The 24,971-nt window shown below is 31.2% G+C and overlaps 1 protein-coding gene across 2 annotated transcripts in view; it reads left to right on the top strand.

Annotated features, from left to right (window-relative positions):
* The first annotated feature begins 877 nt into the window (after positions 1-877).
* LOC129914271 (neuronal PAS domain-containing protein 2) overlaps positions 878-24,971 on the top strand; it is a 107,772-nt gene continuing 83,678 nt past the window's right edge. Inside the window, exon 1 of one of the 2 annotated variants that reach the window (XM_055993442.1) lies at positions 878-1,230. In XM_055993442.1, the coding sequence (XP_055849417.1) occupies positions 1,175-1,230 (56 nt within the window). In that variant the 5' untranslated portion in view covers positions 878-1,174. Of the gene's footprint in view, positions 1,231-1,250; positions 2,478-24,971 lie in introns of those variants that run through there. The other variant, XM_055993443.1, reaches the window with a different exon arrangement.

The following is a 24,971-nucleotide window of genomic DNA, read 5'->3' as shown; positions in this document are numbered from 1 at the left end:
TCCTCTTAAGAAGCTTAAGTTAAGCACAAAATACAAATATTTTTTCAAGTGTAAAAATCATTGATTTTGTTTGGTTTTCCATATGAGCACCTACAAAAGCTACATGCTAAGTATAATCCAAATTTTTTTCAAAAGTAACAAAAAATATAAAATGGTGTGTGAGGTGATTTCTTTTTCAGTACATGAATAGTACTTTTTTAGTACTTTTTAGTACTTGACTTGAAGAGTTTTAAATGATTTTTCACTCATTTTTTTTTAACTTTGGAGACATAAACAAAATTTGGTATCACTTCAACAGCGTATTAGGCTTAAATAATCAACTAAAAATGAAATTAAAAAAGTCTACAAAACAAGCCTTTCGTCCCGTATCTCTCACATCGAGAAAATTGTTTGAGAAATTCTGTGAAGCGAAATAATTTTTTTTGTATGAGTTTTATTCCAATTCCTGTCAGACTTTTGAATTCGATATAACCTATAAATCAAAACTGCTTTGTGGAGAGTTTCCAAAAAAATCCAAACATAAAATGACAAATCGGTAGATTTGAAGACTCACAGACAGAATCTCAGAAACGGACAGATAGACTACAGGTTTACGAAATTGGTTCAGCCTAGGTTCAACTTTTTAAGGGCCAGTTGTATTTAAACCGAAGATTTTTCAGAAACGTTTACCGTTTAAAATGAACAGCCTAATCGTGTTCTAGCTCTTGTTTAGATTTAAATATCCAAATAATCATTCTCTGTCATTGAATTGGTTATTATCTTATGTTTGATCATTTTTTTACACTTATCTATACACCGATTAGATATAAAATACTTTCGGGTAGTTTAACTAATTGGAAACTTTGAAACTTTCAACAGGAGCTCACAAGTAGAAAATTAAAAAATCTAAATCCAAGTTACATTTTATTTTTCAAGCTAAATAAATAATTCAAGTGAAAATATTACATACAAAATTCCAACTTGCAAAATATAAAATTAACAAAAAACAAAATTAAGAATAGCTAATGATAATAAAACCTTATTCAAGAAGTCAAAATGATCGTGGCAACATAAAAATTCTAAAACAACATTCAATCATCAAGTTTTACAATAAAATTATTCAATCCAAGATACAAGGAAACCCCAAAAATCAGACAAGACGGCGGCGACAATAACCAACAGCAGCGCCCTCGCAATGAGCCAGCTGGGCACCGTTTATGCCACAAAGCGGCGTCGACGCAATGGCAAAAGGTAAGTTCACTTTTTGATTAAAATGTTACAAATACTCATCATTTCGTCCACCACAGGGTGGCCCATCATAAGCCACCCAATAATACCTACTCCTCTATCTCATGCCAGCCAGATAGATTGAAGCATTTCAATCATTAGCCAACGTTATAGTTTGCCTTACAGGAGTGGCATGGCAATGCGACCACCTGCTGGCGCTTTCGCCTACCTAAGCGTTCATCAATCAATCTGTGCGCCCGACCGCGCCGCACCAGCTGTGGCGCGTCGGCAATGTAGGTACAATGTGTGTTTTGTTGGGACATCTCTCCACTCGCCACCATCACCGACAGCGCTCTTATTCCTTTTGCAGAAGGTATATGGTGTATGGAACGACAAAGCGCGTCCTCGTTGTGTTCTGTGTGTTGTTTTCGTTGTCGTTCTCGGTGACTTCTGATGACTTATCCTGGCTCTGTGTGTCAGAAGTGTTGACGATGACATTTTTTTTCTGTAAGCTTTTTGTTGGGTCGCTCTGTGTGAAATTAATGATCCAGTGGCACCTTTTTTGTGCTCCTGATGGGTGAGTGGAATATGGGTAGGGTAGGAATCCTTTTTTTGTCCTTTCTCCTTTCCATATGAAAGTCATCGTTAAGTTCGATTTATTACCATTGCCGGCCGTTATCATTGCTCAATTTGAGTGGTTCCCCACTCAAATATTTGCATTGCGTGCAAAAATTTTATTAGAATTTAATTTCGAATGCATTTGCGCTGCGACTGCTACTGTTACTCTTATACTGTTGCTGTTGTTTCTCTGGTTGCAAAGTATATAAACACGCGTTGATTGTGCCTCCAGCTGTTGGGAGTTATAGCGTCAGTCGTTGGTGTCGTATAGGTGTATAAGCTGATTGTATAGAAAGGAGCGCAGGCACGAAGATGGGAAAGAGCAATTGGTTGCGTTAAAGTGCATACATTTGGCCTACTGAGAAGAGGCAATTGGCGTTAAGTGCCCATTTGTGCCCAAGTGCCCTGCCACTGCCATACAATATATTATATGGAATTCCCTGGTTTTTTTTTGTGAAAGAGGACTAAATAAAAAGAAGGAAGAAATGTTGTAGTTATGGTAGCGGACTAATAATTTTGATATCGATTATCGGGAATGTACATATACATATGGAAAGAAAGAACAGACATTGTAACTTGTAAGCGGGAATGACCTGACTATACGACGATGAGGGAAATAATGCTTACCGGGTGAAAAAAAATGTGCGAATGACGTGAGTTATTTATGTGTGTTATTAGTTACATTTTGAGAGGGAACTCTTTTTTTTTTACCTACAATGTTAATTTTCTCTTATCTATTTGAGAAGTTTGTTGGAGAGTTTTGTTAATTATGAATTGTTTGATTTAGTTAATTAATGACAACATTTTAGAAATTTGATAAAATTAAAAAACTTTAAAATATTCAGACATTTGGTTTTGCTGGTAAGGATTGGAGTCCAAATTCTTTGGACCTCCGCTACAAACTTCATCTCATCATTTGCTATATGATTAATACAATTCAAATCTCTTTCTTTTGTTTTTGTATAACATAACAATTTAACTATATAATTAGCGTTATCTCTCACTCTCTCTCTCTATCTCTGTCTCTCTCTCTTTTATTTATCTACAGAGCGCTTGTTTTATACAAGATACGATTTTTTTGCAGAGTTCTGTTCTGAAGTAAAAGTTAGAAACTGAGTTTTATTATAAATATTTAAGCTTTTAATAAAATTGAACCCAAATCGCGTTCGAAATAAAGAATATTTGAAAAAATAATTTATTTTACATTTTTTTTACGAAACCAATTTTTTTGCTTAAATTTCTGAATTAAATGATACCAAAAGATTCTCTAGGTAATTTAAGGGGAAAAAAAATATGTCGGAGTAAGGGACAGTCTTTCATCGTTTAAGCGATAGATGCAATTTTCTCACAAACTGACTTGAAACACAAAAAAAAAAAAATTTGAACACAACGGGAACACCAACAATATTTAAAAATACATTTTCAAAAAAGCCAGAAGGTCATTTTTATTTGTGAAATTTAAATCGACTTAATTTAATGAAGAATTTTTGAAAAAATGGTCCTCAAACTCAGAATTTTGAAAAAATAATGTTATAAAGAAATTTTAAATGACTTTTTTTTTTTTAAACTTTTTCGTAATAAACTATGAATTTATTTTTAATTTTTTTAGCCATAGATATTAATAGTTAAATTCCAAAGAGAAAAAGACAGTATACTGTACATACAAAGAGGTTTGTAACAAAAATTAAAAATTACTTCAATTTTATTGGATTTTTTTTTGATAAAAACTGAGTTTTTGTTTCGAAATAATTGATTTTCTCTTTGAGAAATAAAACCTTCAAACTTACTCTATTTAACCTTCAACAATGAGGGCTATTGATTGAAGAAAAAATAACTTTATATTATTTAAACGTTGAACTTGAAAAAAAGTTAATTTTTCTTTTCAAAAACTCGAAAATGATATACTTTTTAATTTTTTTCGTAAACTGTTAAACTTATTGATATTTTCTTTTATGAATTAAAAAAAAACAGTATCTAGCTAAAAAAATTTAAAAATAAATGCATATTTTATTACGAAAAAAGTTTTTAAAAACGACATGTTAAAATTTTTGCAACAATTTTTTTTTTTTTTTGAAAATTCTGAGTTTGAGGACTAGTTTTTCAAAAACGCTGCATTCAATTAACTTGATTTTAATTTTACAAATAGTAATGTGTTCCTAGCTTTTTAAAAATGTATGTTTAAATATTGTAGGTGTTGCCGTTGTGTTCAAATAATTTTTTTGGTGTTTGAAGTCGATTTCTGAGAAAATTGAATCTATCGGTTAAACAATGGAAGATTGTCCCTCACTCCCATATATTTTTGTCCTTTAATTTTCTAGACAATCTTTTGGGCATTAATTAATTTATGAAGTTTAAGCAAAATTTTTTAAAATAAAAAATATTTTGTCCAAAAAAATCTTCAATTAAATTTAAAAAATCAATACGGCAATAGCGGCAGTTTTTAACCTTTAGAAGTTGATGTATTTTTAATTGCTGAAGAGGATGAACAAAATATAATCAACATCGAAGCTGCTCCATTTTTTGAGCTTTAGTTACTCCACTGTAGACAAAGTTGCCAAATCCCGGGAGCCCTTGAAGTTGCCTTTTTCACGGAGGAGTGAAATAAAGCCAAGTCCTCTAAAATCCCCAAAACAATTCTTTTTTTTTTTCAAAAATTCAAACTTCTGTCGTTTGTCCACCTCGAGTTAAAAACAAAATATTTTTTTTTTAAATAACTTCTAAACTTCTTCTGGATGTGGACAAACGACTGCCGTTTGAAAATTTGAAAAAAGTTATTTTTGGGGATTTGTAAATATTCAGTAGGTACACTGTGGTGTATGCGTAATTTTTTGGGGGAATTTTCTGTACAAAATTCGTTTTTTTCTAATATCTCCTAAACATGAGGTGGAAAAACGACTATTTTTGGTATATGATAACAACTCGACGTGGACAAACGCCAGATATTTAAATTTTTGAAAAACATTAATTTTTGGAAATATTAGAGGACTTTGAATTTTTCAGTACAAAATTTGTTTTTTGAATATCTTCTAAACTACTATTTTTTGTACGTGTAAAGAACTAGAGGTGGAAAAACGACAGCAGTGAATAAAAAAAAAGAAAAAAATAATTTTTGGGGATATTCGGGGAATTTCAATTTTTTTAGTGCAGAATTTTTTCTTTGAATATTTCTTAAATGGGATGTGTAAAAAATTGGAGCGTTTTAGACGATTTTTAATTTTCAGTCTTCGTATACCTCCCAAAAAAAAAAAAAAGAATTTGCTCTAAAATTTGTTTAAAGGGCTGACAAACTTACAACATCTACAAAAGGTGGAAAAAACGAATTGGACAAGTGTGGTTCAAAATTTGTGAGGTCTTAGTTTTGGCTTCACTGAGCTCAATTTTCGTTTTTTAAATATTTGTGTTTATTACATGTGGAGGCCCTTTAAGAAATTGCCTCCCATAAAAAAGTTTTAAAGATTTCTGCTTATAGCTTTCTAATATTCGCAAAAAGATTATAAATCATCTACGATCAAAGCTCTTACGTTTGATGGTTTGAGTGCGCGATGAATCGTACTCTGTTTTGTTTCAAAAAACAAATGCCCTTTTGTGTTTGAATTTTACAATCTCATTCTGAAAAATCTCATTTAATCAAACAACATTAAGCCCTCAAAACCGCATCTCACAAGCTCAAGTTCATTACTCGTTGAACATTTTATATTGCAAAGATATCAACCGCGTTATTAACCGTTGCCACCGCTGCGCTACCACAACGGCGACGGCCATCCAATGTCCGATCGTTTTGCAAATCGCAACCATTTCAAAGCGCGCTTAGCAATAATTATAAATGAGAGAGAACCACTCAAAGGGTTCTGTAATGGGAGTAATTGCTTGGCTGCCCACAATAAATATTCATTGTTATCCTTTGCTCTCTGCCGTCTGCAATTATGTCAATAACCATATACTTGTGTGATCTGCACATAAAAATATCTGCACTTAAAATTAACAAAAAAAAAAAAAAAAACTTCACCAAAAGATATATTTTCAACCTTTTTTGTTATTATTTTTTTAATGCATTTTGTGTTCATAATAATTTTTGCGCGATGTAAACTAGATATGAGGACACAAAACAACAACGTTGTGATGGTGCAACGCAGTGCAGTGAGTATATTTTTTTGTATATGCAGATGCAAAGTTTGTTAGTAAAAGGAAAATTCCCTCTTTCCAAATTGGCCAACGAGCTCGGTCGTCGTCGTCGTCGGTCCTCGGGTGTATCTATAGTGGAAATCCACACCTGTAATTAGAGTTGTCACCCGGTGATGGTGAAAACCTACACGACTGCACCACATGAGTGCGCACAATTATTCATAAGATGACAGACAGCTAAAGCCAGCCAGATAGACAGATAACTGGCACAGTGCACCAATATCGTGGTCGCGAATGCGAATAACGCGGACGGTAGTTGAAGTTGGAGCCGTATTTGATTCAAACTTCGATATGAATATGTCCGTTGGTGTAAGGCAAGCCGTTTTCTCACTCATGCTGTCAAAATGTAAAAAAAAATCTGTCAAATATGGTTGGATGTCAATTTTTAGTCGTCGTCGTAGTGTACTAAAAAAACTTAATATGTATGTTATTCTTGTTTTTACTTGCAAGTTCTTACAACACATGAGGTGTCTAATTATTGTGAGGGGGAGTGGACACAAAAAAAAAATATTGTCAGTATCGTGCAGCTACAGATTATGGTTTATATTTGTTTATCTATTTTTTAATATTTTGAGTACATTTCATAGTTAATTAATTATTCAGCTAATACTTTCCTTGAAAAACTCTTTTGACAACGTTGCAGTGAAGGCAGCCATTTTTATACATTCATCCATTAAAATTTAACGTTAACTTAATTTTTTGTAGATTTTAAAAAGCCGTTAAAACATGACAGATAAAAAACGTAATCTGTTTAGGCCCAACTATATAGGTAATAGCAATAGGCATTACCTCGCATTATTACAGTTAAAGTAGTACATAAAATCAAGAAATAAAAAAAAATTTGTTACACTCATGAAAAAAAATTTGCTTTTGGGATAAGAACCAAGGACAAAAAAAGTCTATAAAAAAAAGTTGGGTGGAAGGGTGTTTTTTTCGAAGAGACAATAAAATATGTAATTGGTCCCAAAAAGCCAATGATTCTTGTAAAACGTCTAAGAACTTAAGTATAAACGTTCAATTTGTTATCAAAACCAAAAATAAAATGAATCATTGCTTTTTGGGCCAGATTACAGATTTTACTGTCTCTTCGAAAAAAAAACACCCTTTCACCTAATTTTTTTTTATAAAAACTCTTTATTCTTGCTTTCTATCCCAAATTCAACGTTTTCAGCAACTTCCATTAGGGTGATCCATCATTTTTGTTTTCACTCAAAAAAACACCCTTTTAACGATGATATTTGTATAGACCCTTTAGATTCCTGTTTCTTATCTTAAAAGTAACATAATTGCTGAATTTCAATAGGGTACCACTTATATTACTCTTGTATTGCACACTTTTTCAAATATACCCATATTTTCTTTACTTCTAAAAAAACACCCTGTCAAATAAAAAAAATTTATAAACTTACATTATTCGTAATTCCAATGGAAAAGAGAACATATTTAATGAATTTTGTAAGGGTACCATTTATACCATTGATTTTATCGGACTTATCTCGGATTTTTCCCTATTTCCCAAAAAAAACACCCTCTAACCTAAAATATTTGTAAAGACTGTTCGAGTTCTTGGTTTCTGTTTTAAATGAAACATGTTTACCAATTTTCATTGGTGTAGCAATTTTTTCCCAATTTTTGTGGTACTTATTCCGAATTTCATCATTTCTTAAAAAAAAAACTTCTTTCACTCAAGATAATTTTGTACTTTTTATAGATTCTTAATTCTTATACCAACTAAACTTTTTCACCAAGTTTTAAAAATTAATAAAATTCAAGTCAGCTGTTATAATACCTTTCTCAAACACAACTCAACCCACCAAAAAAACACCCTTTCACCAAAAATATTTTTAAAAACTTTATGAATCCTTTGTCCCTATTTTATCTAAAACCTTCATCCCGAATTTTGTCAGTGTAGCATGTTTTTCACATAGGTTTCTGTTATATTTCACCTGTTAAAGTAAAAAAACAAGCAACCTTGTTTTTAATCGGCAATAACTTTTCTTAGAGCAATCGTATTGACTTTATTTTAATGTCATTAGATTCAACATCAAAAAATACCTTGAAAACATGTGTCATATGATGATATTCGACTAACAATTTTTTTCAGTATATTTTTTAACTTCACCCCCTCCCTCTTGTCCAAGATGATATTCGACTAACAATTTTTTTCAGTATATTTTTGACCTTCACCCCCTCACTCTTGTTCAAGAAAAAACACCCTTCCACCCAACTTTTTTTATAGACTTTTTTTGTCCTTGGTTCTTATCCCAAAAGCAAACTTTTTGCCAAGTTTCATGAGTGTATAACAATTTTTTTTGTTTAAATGCCTATTTTACCTGTACTACATGGGCTTATGTCAAAATCGAACGAACTGCTTCGTTCCGTTTCTGAATACATTAGAAGTAACCATGATGAACACAAAACGGAAAACGCATAACTTTCTGTCACAATATATATTTTTGTTTTCCATCATTTGTGTAAAAAAAACACGTTGAATTGCACAAAAATATTAATAAAAAAGGTTTCTATCAATATTATTATTAAGTGAAAATGATTCTTCCATCTCCAATGCATCCATATTGTTTTTATTCTATGCTGAGAAATTTACTCATGCCGTGCGGTTCAGAGCGCAAGAACTATGACGCCAGAGGCCAGAGTTTAACCAATTGTTTATAACTCTCTCTCTCTCTTTTTATCTGTTATTATAACAATTGTTCATATCTCAGGCATTAATGAACCGATTTGAAAAATTCAAAGACTTGCTAACCATCAATTATAATATTTACTCATTTTGTTTAAAATGACACTTAACGATTTTGAGATAGTTCCTTTTGTTTATAAAATTTTAGGAATTTGCAAAAACTAACATTGCAGCTAGATTTTTCAGCCCCCAAAAAACATATAAAAAAAACTCCCATATTGCAATTGATCTTAAAATCTATACTCAAAGCGCGTATAATGTTTAAGCTGAGTAAGGGAATAGTTTTTTCATATTAACTCGAAAAATATAAGTCATATAGAAAAATGTATTAAGATAAAAGCTTTAGAAAATAAAACTTTCTACAAGTTTTATGCATATAATTTTTGTAAAAATTCAAAAATGGCCGAGTTATTCACTAAAACTTGTTTTACCTTAAATCCAAGATGGCGGCTTTGGCTCAAGATCGATTTTCCCAATAAACTGGTTTTAAGCTCTCCGTGATCCCCTCTACCGTTCTATGAAACAAAAAATTACACGATCTAATTTTTTTTTCTATTTGAAACGTTTATAATTCGACTGGGCTAATTAACAAAAAGTAGTTTATATCAGTTGTAGAAAGAGCGTTACATACATAATACATATGTATAAAAAAAAATTTTTTTCAAAAAAAAAAAAAATGTTAGGTAATTTCAGTTCCTTTTTCGATAAAAAAAAGATTAAGGTCCATTTTCTTCACTCGGAGTTGAACAAAACTTGAGAATTTTTATATTAAAAATTCTAAAGTTATGTTCAACTCCGAGTGAAGAAAATGGACCTAAAAGTACTATATTTGACTTACTTTTTGTACTAATCCAGTAACAAGGAATTATTATCTTTCAATTACGCCATCGAAACCTAAAAAAAATATTTAATGGAATATTTTTTACAAATTTTTAAAGATATGTTACATGAGAGTAACGCTGGTACTGAAAGGGTTAAAAAAATGGTTTTAAACTCCAAACCAAGCATGCAATTTAGTGACAAAAAAATTTTTCGAACGTTTTTGTTTTAAGTTTTTAATGTTTTAAAAATAAATATTAATCGTAACATAAATAAAAAATTTCATTGGTTCTTTATCTTTTACTATTGAATTTTCAAAAAAAAATTATTTTTGAAGTGAAAACTTCTTTAGTATCGTAGTGATTTGAAACAAGATGAAACGAAAACGCGACACGACTTCAACTTGTTATAACTTTTTTGTTTTAATAGATAGATGAATGAAATTTGTACTATAGATAGGTAATTTAATAAATTATAATTGTACAAAATTTCAATTAATTTCATATTCAAAATTCGGAGATAACGGTAAAAAGATGTTCTTTTCCAACACACGTTATATCTTTTGATCTAGTGCACATACAAATTTGATTTAACTTTAATACGCATGCTGATAACATAACCTTTTATTATATATCACACATAACGTTACGTGCTCTACAAGTTACACAATCTTAAATTGAAAAAAATTTAAAAATACCTCAAAACACCTGTGGAGATCTATTGGCGATGACCAGCTACTAGTGTAGGAATTACCGTAATCTAAGTCTGGAAATTCGACATGGTTGACTTTAAAAAACTCTAACTTCTCTTGTAGACATCTTTGAAATAAGATTTATGCATCATTATACAAGGTGAAACAATAAGCTTTCACATGGTATACATTTTTGTATAGGTTGTCAAACAAAAAAATTGATTTAATAGCATGAGAACATAAAAATAAATTTTGTTTTGCTTTTTTTTATGAAATTTCATCGAGTTTAAAAAATTCTAGCTCTTTTTATAGATGTCTCATAGGTCTGATCGATATATATATTTTGAGCTAAGACAATAAGCTTTCAGATGGTATTAAATTTTTTATAGGTTGTTAGGGATAAAATGCATTTAATAGCGTGAGAAGATAAAAATACGTGTTTTTTCGCTTTTTTTTATGGAAATTGATCGAGTTCAAAAAATTCTAGCTCTTTCTGAAGATGTCTCATAGAACTGATCGATATATATATTTTGAGCTAAGACAAAAAGCTTTCAGATGATATAAAATTTATATAGGTTGTCATATCAAAAACATGGATTTGAAGGTGATAGAATAAAAATAGGAAGATTTTTTCTATTTTTATTTTCAAGAAAAATGATTTTTTAAGGTTTCACTTCTACCACGTGTGAATTGCACACATGATTTTTTTTTTTTTTGAAAATTTTCCTTAGCTACTTAAAAAAATAAAAAAATCGGTTGTATTCGATTTTTGCGATTCCAAAATTTGCTTATGTTAAGGAGCAAGTAAAAAATCTTAATAATATAGAAAAGTGGAATTTCATTTAAGTCCTACTGTTTTTCATTCGGGGGGGTGACACCATAATAGCCGCCCAGGGTGCCACCCATTCAAGCTACTCAACCCTAGAGAAACGGCGCAGATGAGAAAGATCATCGCTGGCTGGGTAAGCGTTAGGCTAGCTGGAGAAGTGTGTTGGTTGGGCCTCAAATCCACAACGGATCCGATTGTAGTCCCGCCTTTAGGCACGGGTCACCCCTATTTGAAATGAAGCTATGATGCCATATTCAATATTATTTCAGAGTTAACTTGTCGAATCCAACTTAACTCTGGAATCTAAAATTTGGAATTAATGCTAAAAATAAGTATTGGTTTCTTTCTATAAAGCTTGAAATCTCGTCAAACATTTTTTTTATTTCGCTTAAGCGAATATACCTAGCTAAATGTTATAAAATTGCATTGTTGCAAACAACAAAATGCATCATCATATAGGTAGTTTTGCAAACGTTAGTTCCACATTATAAATGAGCAATCATATAATGCTTGAAAGGACTAACCTTAATGACACGATGATAAATTACTAAACCAGTGTCGAGTCGGTGTTGCTGATTCCCTATGCTATATATTTAAATTCAAATTATGAGATTTTTGCCCGTAAAGCTTTGCCTTAGGAAAAAAAAAATTGTTAGCAAAAAAACCCTTTTTGCAATCAGAAATACAGATATCGTGTGACAATTTGATAGTAGTTGGATTTGCGGTTTTGATTAGAAGCAACAATTATCGTCGCCATAATCATCATGGTTTATATATTATATAGTGGGTTGAGTGTACCTACTCATGTGTCTATACTTAGATTGAAATGTTTATAAACAAATAGCACGCAATCCTTTTTATTTATTATAAATTATCAACAATAACAACAACAACAACGAAATCTGTGAGAAAAAAACTACTTCTATATTTAAACACGATATATTATAGGCGTTCAATTCAGATATCTATCTTCATGTTGGGGGGAGGGGGGCACAATCCAATATAATATGTGTGCGTGTAAGTGTCTGGTGCGTTAGCCAAAGGATTGCATTTCATGTAAAACTCTGTAACGCAACCCAATACCTAACTAAAACCGAATCAAACCATATTATAGCGTGCTTCAGGCAAGATACCAGTGCAAAGTTGAAGAAGCGCTAGATTATAAAGACTCCTCCGGGTCTCTCGGTCGCCCATTGAAGTTAGTTCATTCACTTTTTGTATAATGTCATGTCAATTTTTGCAAAAAGGCGCCAACTTTTTTGAATCAATGTCGGGCACGTGTGTGTTAGTATGTGTGTGTGTTTGTGTGTGACGCACGGACAGACTAGCCACAATGAGCGCATAAAACGCAAAGTAGCGTGTTCGCATATAAATACCAAGCGAATCATCGTCGTCGTCTACAAGACACAAAAACAACAAAAATAATGCCGACAACGACATTTACAACCTACACTACCGTGTCGATTTTAAGTTTACTGGGTCAGGTGTAAATCGCATTCACAAAAAAATCTATTTACTCAACTCTGTTTGCTCTGTATTATATTGCGAGCTGTGAGTTAGACACACACATTCCTATAACTCGCATATGTCAATTTTCTTGGTCTTTTTCGTAGGAGATCCCATTCCACGTTGGGCGCCAGAAGTCACAATTCAGACCAAGTCCAGATGACGAAATACTTTCCATTGACCATAGACTAGAGATATCATAGTGCACAGCCAAGCATAAAGTGTAATTTGTCTCCCCCGACCTTCTTGTCCGCCCGCGGCACTAAGTAGCCTCGCTCTCTTATTATTATGCCCATTGACCGTTATTATAACTAAGACTATAAAGGAATAAGGATCATATCTGTTTTCTGTGTATAGAAACAAGTATAGAGAAATGTATGGAGACACTGTGGTGTGGCATATGGCAGGACCTTTTTGCTCTATCGTATACTATAAGGTATTCAATGTTGTTCACTCTTGGGAAACACTTTTGTTGCCTGGTTCGAATGGAACTCTGACTGCTATTGTAGGTATAATTATCATTTGGATGGAATTGTTGTGTTTTTTTTTTTAATTTTATTTTTAATTCTATAAAAACCACAACGAACAAAAAAAAAAAGAATATGTGATCCTTGAGTTGGTCAGCAATATGAAGAGACTCCATATGGTGGGCACTCCTGCTGCGCAACGACCGTCCGAAGCAACGGAATGCTAATTAATTTTTTAAAAACTAAAATAATCAACTATTAAAAAATTGTTTTCGTTAGTTGTTGTTTAGTTTTTATACATTTTTTTTTTATTTGTATTTATGTACCTATCAATGTTGTTGGTGATGTATTTTTCATGTTGTTTGAAATTTAGCTGTTTTTTTTTTTTTATTAAAACATATAAGAAGGACATTATTATGAATATGGATTTGAATTATACGTATTGAAAAAGCTTTTTAGTGTTTAACAGATAGTGTTAATCTGTTAATTTTGTTTTTCATATTGGTATGCAAAATTGTTCATAGTGTTTTGAAAAAAAGGAAGGTTAGTTATGTTTTGGGACTCGTATGAAAATATTTCAGAGACAGAAAATTAAAACTCCAGTGTTTTATGCAATGTGACTGCAATTTTTGAATTAAGGCCTATTACACAAGTGTCCAAAGGCGTAGCTTCATTCCAGGCAGATAAATCATAAGCCAGTTGCTTCACGTTTCGTAAGCCACGTTGATTGATGTTTTTTGGACAAAGTTTACGTTAAAAAAACATCACGGAAAGCCAAAGTTCTTCTTTAAGAAAAAAAAAAAAACAATATTTCGACTGCAGATTATTTAGCAACCAGACGTCGAAAAAACTTTTAGAGCTTAAAAAAGCCTTTCTTTTGATGTATCACTCGATGGATTTCGAGGACTTTTTTGAAAATCCAATATATTTTCTCGAAAATCTTAAAAATAGATTTGTGATTTTCTTACATAAATGTATGACCTATTCATTGTGAACTCATATCTGTAAACCAAAACTTGTTTCAAGACCTTGGTTCTGCTTCCGAATTTAAGAAAAAAAAAAAAAAAATAAGAAATGTTGCCACTGGTTCACTAGACTTGCTGCTGGCGGCCTAGGACTTATTAAGAGGTTATTAGAGACGCGATCGGAAAAGGGCTTGGTTATCTCTTGCGTTTGTAGTGGTTCGACGTTGATTTTTCTCACAATATTTCCTTGTTTTGGCGATGATGGTGTGGATATCCGCATCCTTACAATGGCTACTACCAGGTAGTGGTCCGCTCCTCAGGTCGTTTGGACTTTCATAATACTGGGGGAATGTCTAGCGTCAATCGCAATATGGTCAATCTGGTTGACATTTGATTGATCTATAGATTTCCATGTCCCTTTATTTATTTATATTGAGAAGCGGAAACCGCGTTCTTGCTATGACAAAGTTTTGCCCTGCAGCAAAGTCGACTTGCCTGAATCCGTTAACAGACGTATTGTCGTGCAGACTATGATTCCTGAATTTCCACTCTAAAGATTTCTTCTCTTCCTAAGCATTGCATTAAAATCACCCAGGACAATTTAAATACTTTCATATTTAATACTAATGCTCTTAAAACTTTATATGCGCTTAAGCTGCCTCTGAAGGACGAACATTCTTGCCGAACTTGTTCGTTTACATTTTCCCCTATACGGGCGAAAAGTCATGAAATTCGGTACACGGAAGTATCATGGTATAAAAAGAGAAGGTATGATCATTAGAAAAAACTCAGTATCGAGAACTGTCAAAACTTATGGCTACTTAAGGTTTTGACAGCCCAGCCCATTAAAATTGTTGTTGTAAACAAATTTGTCTTGGAAATTGTTGTTGCTTTTGACTTTGCCAAATGCCAAACGTCAAAACCTTATTACCCCATTTTGTAAGATGGCGGCTCTAATGATCACACCTTGTCTTTTTATACCATGCGGAAGTATAGAGTACAAAAATATGACATTTTTTAAAATTCAAAATGGCTGATAGAATATAACTTTCTTTTCCAAAAACTGTATAATAAGTTAAAAAACTTAATCGATGTCAAAAAGAATTTTGATCTTTGATCTAGGTATAACTGTTCTCATTCAATGAAAAATTTCCAAAATTTTTTAAACGAGGTTCAAAAGGAGCCAAATTAGTACCTACCTATAACACACTTTTTGATCTTTTATCATGCTACTTTTTCGAGTTTTTTTTTTATTCAGCGCAATTTTGATATCTTTCCTATTTATTTTCATAACAAAAATTGACAATTTTGGTTTTATGCTGTGGCCAACTATATATTGTAAAATAAAGATTAAAAAAGATGATATAATAAAAAATTAGAATGTCTCATAACCTAATATTTATTTGTTCTTTGTACCAAAATATTCTTAATTCGAATCCGAAGTTAAAAACAATGTATGTCGTCACTTTTCGAAAATAAATGCCACCTTGAAGATCTTGTATCTCAAAAACTTGAGATTGTAGATTTTTTTTTTTGCCTTCGGATTCGAATTTAGAATATTTAGGTAAATCTATTAGAAAAGTATATTTTGGTTCAAAAAATAAAATTATATATTCAGTTTTGTTGAACTTTGTTTTTTTTTTTCATTGTTTCATATGCTTTTTAATCTCAACTTTATACATATATGGCTCATTTACTGAAAATCACTTATTTTGAGTTATTAATGCAGAAGTTATTGGAATAAAGTAATCGTTCTGCAGAAAGTCATTTCTTAGCTTTAAAAACTGACGGAGAGGGATCACTAGTTTTATTTGAGAAACTAAATCTCAAACTCCTCCGAAACGGCTGGACTGATTTTTATGAAATTTTTTACAAACATCGGGTAGGTCTGAGAATCGGCCAACATCTATTTTTCATACCTCTAAATTGTTAGGTTGGTCCAGCCAAATTTGTTTATATATCTTCTTGGAACGATCTTTTCGAAATTTGTTGTGTATGTGGGGAAGTCTGAGGATCGGCCATTCGACCAACATGAATTTTCATATGATAAAATGGTTAGGGTGGTCCAACCAAAAATTTCTATATTTTACTGAAATGATTTTTATGAAATTTTGTAGGTTATATCGGGTAGGTCTAAAATCGGCCAACATCTATTTTTATACCACTAAATAGTTAGGGTGGTGCACCAAAAAATTTTTTGTATGTATTTTTTTAATGATTTTTATGAAATTTTGTGGGTACATCGGGGAAGTCTAAGAATCGGGCAACATCTATTTTCATACCATAAATGGTTAGCGTGGCCCACTCCAAAAATTTTGTTAACCCATTTTTTCAAGTCTTGGCTGTATATTTTTTTCAAGGGGTTCAAAAAAGTTAGTTTTCCAACTCGTACGAATAGCCTAAGTTCGTAATATTTCATATTCTAAATACAGAAACCTTAGGCCTACAAACATCAATCTTGATAATGCGATCAATAGAACTCAAAAAACACATTCTTTTATTTATAAAGACCTGTATTTGATATTGTGACCCGATTTTTGTTTGGAAAAGATTGACACACTCCAAAATTGGAAGTGAATAGCAGAAGAGGCGTAACGAAGTCCGCCGGGTCAGCTAGTTTTTACACATAAAAATAGATCGATACAAAATTTAAAACTCGTTTTTTGAAAACACAGTTTTTATTCAATTATGACAGTGTTCAAGTTAATTAGCGATATGTAATTGACAATAAAACAACGCCAAACTTTGCAGTTTTTTATTTTTAAAATACCAGCAAGTTTCTCCAAGTTTTATGTTTTACTAGATCTTTTTGGATTTTGTTCTCAATGCTATTGATTTTTTTTTATCGAGCACCCTTTCCATATCAATTTAGCTATAGTTCTAACTCAAATACTGTTTTGACAAAACAATTGCTACTTTAACGCTAATTTTTGAGGTATATCAAATGGTTTAGAATGAAAAGAATATTTTGTGAAGTCCCTATTTAAGTATGATAAGAGTTATTATTATATGGAACCTTTAAAGTATCCTTATTTTTGGTTTTCCATTTTGTTCTTTACATAAATGTTTTTCGGATAGCTCCAATCAACATTTTTCTCCAAACTATTTGTACAGGGTTAAACAAGCATTTTAAAAATTTAACAGCTTTGAAATGTTGAAGTTAAAAAAAAAAACTGTGAATAAGTATTTAATACTTTTTTTTCTTATTAAAACCATCTGTACCTACCCATGAACTCTGTCACTGAATTCATTAAATAAATAAGATTGTCAAGAGTAATTAAAAGAAATTAATACTCAACACCTGCATCAGAACTATGGCAACGTATCCAACTTTATACTTTGTTGTGTTGATATATACCAACTTGGCGGCAGAAAAACGTTGCCATTGCACACCAAAACTGGTGTGAGTTTACAAAACTATCACTCTCACTGGCTATAATGTCCGCATTTGGAGGCTTGGTTGTAACGATTGGTTTTCACCCTCGAAAAAAAAGTGAATATTTTAAAATCAAATTAAAATTCTGAATAAATAATTAGGAACGTATAAATCGGCGACATTAATGTCCTCGCTACCAACTACCGCCACCATACAAAATATCAACAACATTTTGTCCGCACGGCTGAGCCGCCGACAATGGACACCGGCAATACCCAATACTGGCAACAATATAAGTAGTAGAATCCATTTCCTAAAAGATTACAACTCACTCTTGAGCTGAGGAGGACTGAGCTGATCAAGTGACTAAATGTTGAGCGCCATAACAGCTTAAAGAGCGGCTACTGTATAAACAACGATTAAAATATTTATCTTTCCCGCTTTAAGTCGAATGAAGTTTTTTGTCTTCAATCGTCCCGTTGTCGTCTTCTTCGTATAGTCATCGTCTATACCTTTCGAGCTGCGAAAACCAATAAAAATCGAACAATGTCATTAATTTCGTGTTCGCAATGCCAGAGAACACCTCCTAAAATATAATGTCACCAAAGCAAGAAAAAAAAAACACAAACAGAAAAGATCGTGAGGTCCAAGCAGTCTTGAGTCTTCTGTCTGTCCTCTGTTTGATGCATCTAAATCCAAGAAAATCTGTATAGAGGCGCTTCCAGAAGATACTCTCCTCATATCAGAATCCTTTTTTGTTTTTCTTTTTTGCATTTTTGTTAAATGGTAGCGAGAAGCGTCGAGATAAGTTGGCGATAACCCTTTTCAAGATTCATGGACCTCAAGTAAAAAAAAAAAAAACAAAAAAACGGGAGCACTTTCCAGATCACCTCAGAGTGCTTGTCGCTTGCCAGAACGAGGACATCTTCATTTATTGGACCAAAATAACAGACAGTTTGGTTTTTTTTTGTTTTTTCTCAGTGGCATAGTGTTAAATGGTAGGAACTGTCTGGTGACTTTAATGTAAATTTTTTGTTCGACATGTCACACTTTAATCTGAGAGACCTTTCCGGTTTATGTCTCCTGGATGCACCCTACACACCCGGTTCTCTTCCGCGCTATGTCACTTAGTTGCTCGCGGTCCATTCAAAATATGCATCACGTTTTCTGTGTGCATGTGTTTGTGTGTAATGGAATGTCCTTTTTGCGTGGCAGGAGTTTCTTTCGGGATGAGTTGAAAGAATTTGCATATTAATTGTGAAAGAGATGTTGGAGAGGGGCTTAAAAACGGTGTGTGGTGCAGGTGCAGCCACAATATAAACGCATTTCAATGTGATAAAAGTAGTATCTTTTTTTATAAATGATGGTCTCGAAGGCTTTTATTATACTTTAACTTCAACTTCAAGTCAAAGACAACAAAACGTGACACCGTAAATAGATAAGTGATAGGCCATAACGTAGGTTATTATGAATAATTAAAGGGTAGGTAAATAGTATAAGAAAATTCGACCGCACAAATAATAATATATGGTATTGGTAACTATCAACTTTAGTTTCTTACATGAAACTATTTTTTCAGGGACAATTTACAAGAACAGGAGTTACTTTATCTATAATAGAAATAGTTGAACAAAATATTCTTGTTGTTGACTAAATGAAATGACAGCTGGATGCGAAAAAAAAACTAGAAATTTTGTTCAAGGTTGATATGTTTTTAGGTAAAATTGATGACATAAGTAGTAAGATGTTCTTTTGTATTTATTTACTTATTTATGCATAGGAAAGCTTAACGTTTATTGAATTGTAGAGTGTTGAATGATGAAGTTCGAACTAATTCGAGTTCGAACTGTTATTTAACAGTTGTGAACATAGCGAAATAGTTTCAACAGTTTAGCTCTGCTTTTAAGAAACTATCAATAAATCATTACTTTTTTAGCTATGACAGAAAAACTCCATTAAATGTTTTTAGCAGAACTAAATCCCGAATCTGAGCTAACAAATCGATGTAAGAAATTGAAAGTTGAAGAATTTCATAAAAGTACCGGGAGCGGGAATACTTTTTTTCTTCGGAAAAGCACTATTTTTTCTCTTTCTCACTTCTAGGTTCAGAAACTTGAGATTTGAAACTTGAGATTTTCTTTTAGGGCCATTTTTTTCACTCGGAGTTAAACATAGCTTTATGCTGAACTTCTTAAGAAATTATTCGAAGAACAAACGGAAAAGAACCTGGGCCCTATTTCACCAACTACAAGTTACAAGCACAAATTTGTAACTTGTAGATCACAAGTACAAATTTGTAGAATGGAATTCTGTTTCACAAAGTACAAATAAGTAATTCACAAATTTGTGATTATCGAAAAAAAAATTACAATTAACTTTTGAAAACCACAAGTTTGTAGAATTACCGTTTCACCAAATATATTTTATTCTTGTAAACAACAAGTTTATCTCACAAACTTGTAAAGCTCGTTGTAGTCTTAGCGGTGACCGTTGAGTTACTTAACTCAGAACGACATAGGTTAAAATTGGTTTCAAATGAAAACTAAGTTGATAACGAGTATGAAAAAATAGGATTGCCATTTTTAAAATTTGAGCTCTTATTTGGCAAACCTATTTTAAACGGAAAATTGTCAAATTACTAATACTGTCATATCTTAGTAGTTTGATCAAATAAGAAAATTTTTTTGGCATGACAAACAAAATTGTAAATATATATTAAGATTTTTGTATTGCTGGATTATTTTTATATTTATTATTTTATAATCCATATCCATGGATTTATAAAAGTAAAATAAAAATATTGTTAATCGTGAGGAAAATTAATAAAATAATTTAAATAATGAAGAACTACAAATTTGAGAAATAAAAACAAGCCTCTTTGATCAAAAGAGAACGAGTTTTTACATACTTAAGAGGCAGGTTATAGCGATCAGGAAAATGTTTTCAACAGATATTTTGCGATCTTTTCATTCGATTTGAAACACAAATGCTATACCAATTTTTAAAGCATTTGTTTTCCATTACAAATAAAAAAAAAAAAACAAATATTTATTACAAATAAAAAAAAATGCGTTAAAAAAATATTGATTGCAACTGAAATAAATTGAATTTAAAAAAAAATATTGCAACTGAAAAATATTTGCCTTAAAAAAATATTTATTGCTTTTGAAATTTAAAAAAAATCATTTATTGCAAGTAAAAAAATTTTATAATGAAAAAAAATTGCATTAAAAAAATTTTTATTGCAACTGAAAAATATTTGCATTAAAAAAAAATATTTATTGCAAATAAAAAAATTGCAGCTGAAAAATATTTGGATTGAAAATAAAAATTTTATTGCAAATTAAAATATACTAAAAACAAATTGTATCGCAAATTTTCTCAATAGAAAAAAAAAATCAAGGCAAAATGTGTGTGCATTCAATATTTTTTCTTAATATTCGTCGAATTTCTTACAATTTTGGGTATCTGACCATACCTACATTAGTTATTTCAACTACCTATACTATTGAACCTTATCTAAGGCCAAAAAGTCGAAACTGTAAGGGATTCGACGAATGTTAAAAAAAATATTTAATACACACATTTTGCATTTATTTTTTTTTTTTAATGCAGAAAATGTTTTATATGTAATATAATTTTTTTGTAATGCAAAATATATTTATTTGCAATAAAAATATTATTTCAATGCAAATATTTTTCAGTTGCAATAAAAATTTTTTTAATGCAATTTTTTTACTTGCAATAAATGATTTTTTTTTAAATTTCAAATGCATTTTTACAACCCTGAATAATAATAACATAGCTTTTCTAAAAATAATAATAATGGCCTTCGGCGTAAGGCCATTTTAAACACTTTAATCACTCTAAATACGGTTTTTACAGACTTGTAACAAAAATGACATACGTCTTGACTCTTGTAGAAAATTTTCACAAATAAATAGAAACTTGTAACTTTTTTTTTTTGGTGAAACAGAAACCCACAAGAAACTTGAAAGCTCACAAATTTGTTACTTGTAAAATACAAGTTTTGGTGAAACAGAAAATGGATTTTTTTCACAAATTTAAAATTGTAGATTACAAGTACAATTTTGTGATTACAAGAAACTGGTGAAACAAAATTAATCGATTTTTTCACAATTATTGTGAAAATTACTTGTAATTACAAATTTGTAAGTTGGTGAAATGGGGCCCTGGCAATCTATTACGATTGTCAAACCTTCCCACAGTATATTTCCTAGTGTTAGCAATTGTCTGGATATTTCCATCCGCTCATTAGCTTCTACCAGGTAGTGCTCAGAGTCTACGTTGCAAATTTTCCCCCTTGGTCGTATGAATCCAATTAAAAGCAAATTTCTTTTAAGGTTATTCGATTCCAGTCACGAGGAGCTTTAAAAAAAGGCTACACACAATTTTCTTTTTAAAGAGATAAGTTAGGAGGAAATCATGCTTAAAAACAGTTAATTTCTTCCAATTTGTACCAATTTTTAGAAAAATTTTTGAAAACTGCAATTATTTTTCGAAATCAAAGAAGAGTTCGATACAGTACTTAGAATCAAAGATGCACAAAAGTGTTTTTCATGAAATAACACATTTAAAATACATTTTACAAATAAAAGAGAAAATATCAAAATTTTTAGAGGATGAAATAAATCTTTCGAGATCCAAACCACACGTTGAGAAATAATGTTATCTATCTACCTACAGTGTTTGAATTTAGTAAATACGCTCAACTCTCGAGTCCGAAAACTTTTTCTGGGAAAAAAGAGGATTTAAAAAAAATAAATTGCACGACTGGGGTCGCACGTACTTGCTCTTATGGTAAAAGTTACTTTAATGTTAAAATAAGGGAAAATTTAAAATTTGATATTTTCACGGAATTTCATAAGAGGTGCAAAAAAAAAAACTAAGTATGCCATTTTATTTCTTGTGTAGAAAGGAATTTTTAGAAAAAAAATTTTCGAAAATCATTAGATTTTTAAAAAAATAATTTTTTATATATAAAAATTTTCAAACATTTTTAAAAGTAAAAGTTGGTATGCCATTTTAAGGAAATAATTAATTTACACATAAAAACGGAATTTCAAAATTTTTTACCAACCCGTTTCCAAAAAATTGATTTTTCAAAAAAAATTTTGAAATATTTTTTCAAAATCCAAAAATTTTTTTTTTTGAAAAATTTAATTTTTTTTCAAATAATGAATATTTATACGTTTCTGTATAAAAATTTTGGTAAAAATCTGTTTTGTCGTTTACGAGAAATTCATAAATCAAAAAAACCGTTCTATGGGAGGTACCGTTAATAACTTTACAAAAAATATTTTTTTTATTTCCAATGGAAGCTTTTATGTGCTTCACTACACACAAAAATTTTAATCAAAATCGTTAGAGCCGTTTTTGAAAAAAATTAACTTTTCTATTTCCGTTTTATGACAGGTACCGTTGGTTTTGGTCCTAAAAAAAAAATTTCAATTTGTCCTCTAGGGAATTACCCAAAACTGTTAACTACCAAGTTTGAAGGAAATCGCTCCATTAGTTTAGGCTGTAGCTCGAGGTACACACAGACATCATCGTAATGTCATGTAAGGCTAGGCGCACACATGCGATTTTAGTCGCGCGATTATTCAGTCGCAAAAATGGATCACAAGGATTTCAATGCCTGTGCACACACATGCTTCCCGCGATTAAAAATTTGAAAATTGTGTCTACAGTCATTGAAATTGTTGTCATCTAATTTGCGACTGAATAATCGCGCGATTAAAATCGCATGTGTGCGCCTAGCCTAAAATTGTTTTCTCGAGTTCGATTTTTTTTACGAATAAAAAGGGGAAACAAAAACGTTTTAGTGTAAAAAAAGGATTTTTGAAAGCGATTTGGATTGGGTCAAACAGGTTTTAAGATGCTTTTCAATGGCCCCTCGCCCCTCCCATTAATATGATACGAATTACATTACTTTTTTTTTTCGCTGAATTAAAAAAAAAATTACATATTTGGCATTAGTACGTTAAGTCTTCTGCTGACATTATAATTTATTTTAGGTTAACATTGATAAATAGAAAAGTAATTTTTCCTCAACTTAAAACTAATTTTATTCTGTCAGATTTCTTCCTTTCTTCTTTGACATATCAATTTAAGTTTTTGTTTTCTTAACTTTTACTTAACCCCTGACAATTAACTCCACTATATTCTGTGTACCTATAATGATAAATTTTTTTCGACTTGAAATCCAGCAAAAACAAAACAAACAAAGATATACGAGTATTCATATGATGAGGACGACGAACGACTATGTAACTACCTGCCTTATGCCTTAAAGACCGTATCGGAGAAGCAGGTTATATTTTATTTCAAAAGTTGATTAATTCCTGATTTAGGGGTAAGTCACTTTATTCATGTAGATTTTGCCAATAACTTTTTATAAGTATGAACTACATGGGTGAAAGCACACACTATTTTTATTCTACCATAAAAGGAGATTGGGAAAAACAAGAGCGTAGGTAGTTCTATTAACATCAAAATATTATTTAATTTTTGATTTTCCAATGTTTTTCATTTGTCAAATATTTGTAAGATTTTTTGGCATCGGATAAAGTTTCAATTGATCACTAAAGAACCGTTCCGTATTTCAGCTATAAATTTTTGATCAAAGTGTTGCGCACGAGTTTTATTAACTCATGATGTAAGATTTTTTTTATTAATAAAAATCAAACATTTTAGAAGTTGAAACAAAAGCCTTTTTGTTTTCGGTTGATTTTGTGCATGCTCTATCTTTAATTTTGCAAAATAAGCTTTTCATCTTAATAAAAAAAATCCCTTTTGAAATATTTTCTTGGCTACGGCCTTGAGTGAATAGTGAAGTATAGGATATTTGATGGCGGCTGAAAGGGAATAAGTTTTTCTATCTGGAACTAAAAAAAAAAAAAACTACATATAAAACAAAACAACAGAACAAAAAAAAATAGTTGGAGATACTTTCCATTTTTATTTTGTTCGACGACGGTGACGTTTGCTTAAACCGTTCGTCTGTCATTCTTTAGTATTTGCCGATGTGTATTCCACCTCCACCGTTTTTGTATATAGTAATACCAATTCCTACCTTTTAACCTGGGGGTTGTTGTTCTCTGCTAAGTTCTTTAATAGGGGTGAGTGAGCTTTGAGGACAACTTGACTGTAGTTGTCGTCATTTATTATCCTGAATTCTAGGAATTGTATATGTACACATATAAACATACTTTAATAGATAGATAGAGAAGCTATATATAAAATAAAACACTGTAATGAAAATCGCGAATGTTTAATCGATAACATTTACTTTGGCATTTAGTGCGCGTTGTATATGTATATAAACCTTTTCTATCTATCTACATAATACTTTTGTTAGTTTGTCAGTTTATATATACTCATTTTGTTTATTATTAACAGGTCAGATATACAGGTGAACCATATAGAAATGTCTAGGACTTTAAGAAGAGGGTGTTGCCGGGGTGAAAATATTGAGTTATGCGATTCTATTTTGTTATACTTAACTTTAATCCATATATATTTCATATATGGCGACATAAAATGCAAATACGAATGACTTTTTGATTTATAGTCAAGTCAAGAATGAATAAA

This window comes from Episyrphus balteatus, chromosome 3, assembly GCF_945859705.1.
Source record: "Episyrphus balteatus chromosome 3, idEpiBalt1.1, whole genome shotgun sequence".
Classification (NCBI taxonomy): domain Eukaryota; kingdom Metazoa; phylum Arthropoda; class Insecta; order Diptera; family Syrphidae; genus Episyrphus; species Episyrphus balteatus.
This window is presented reverse-complemented; position numbering and strand designations above follow the sequence as displayed.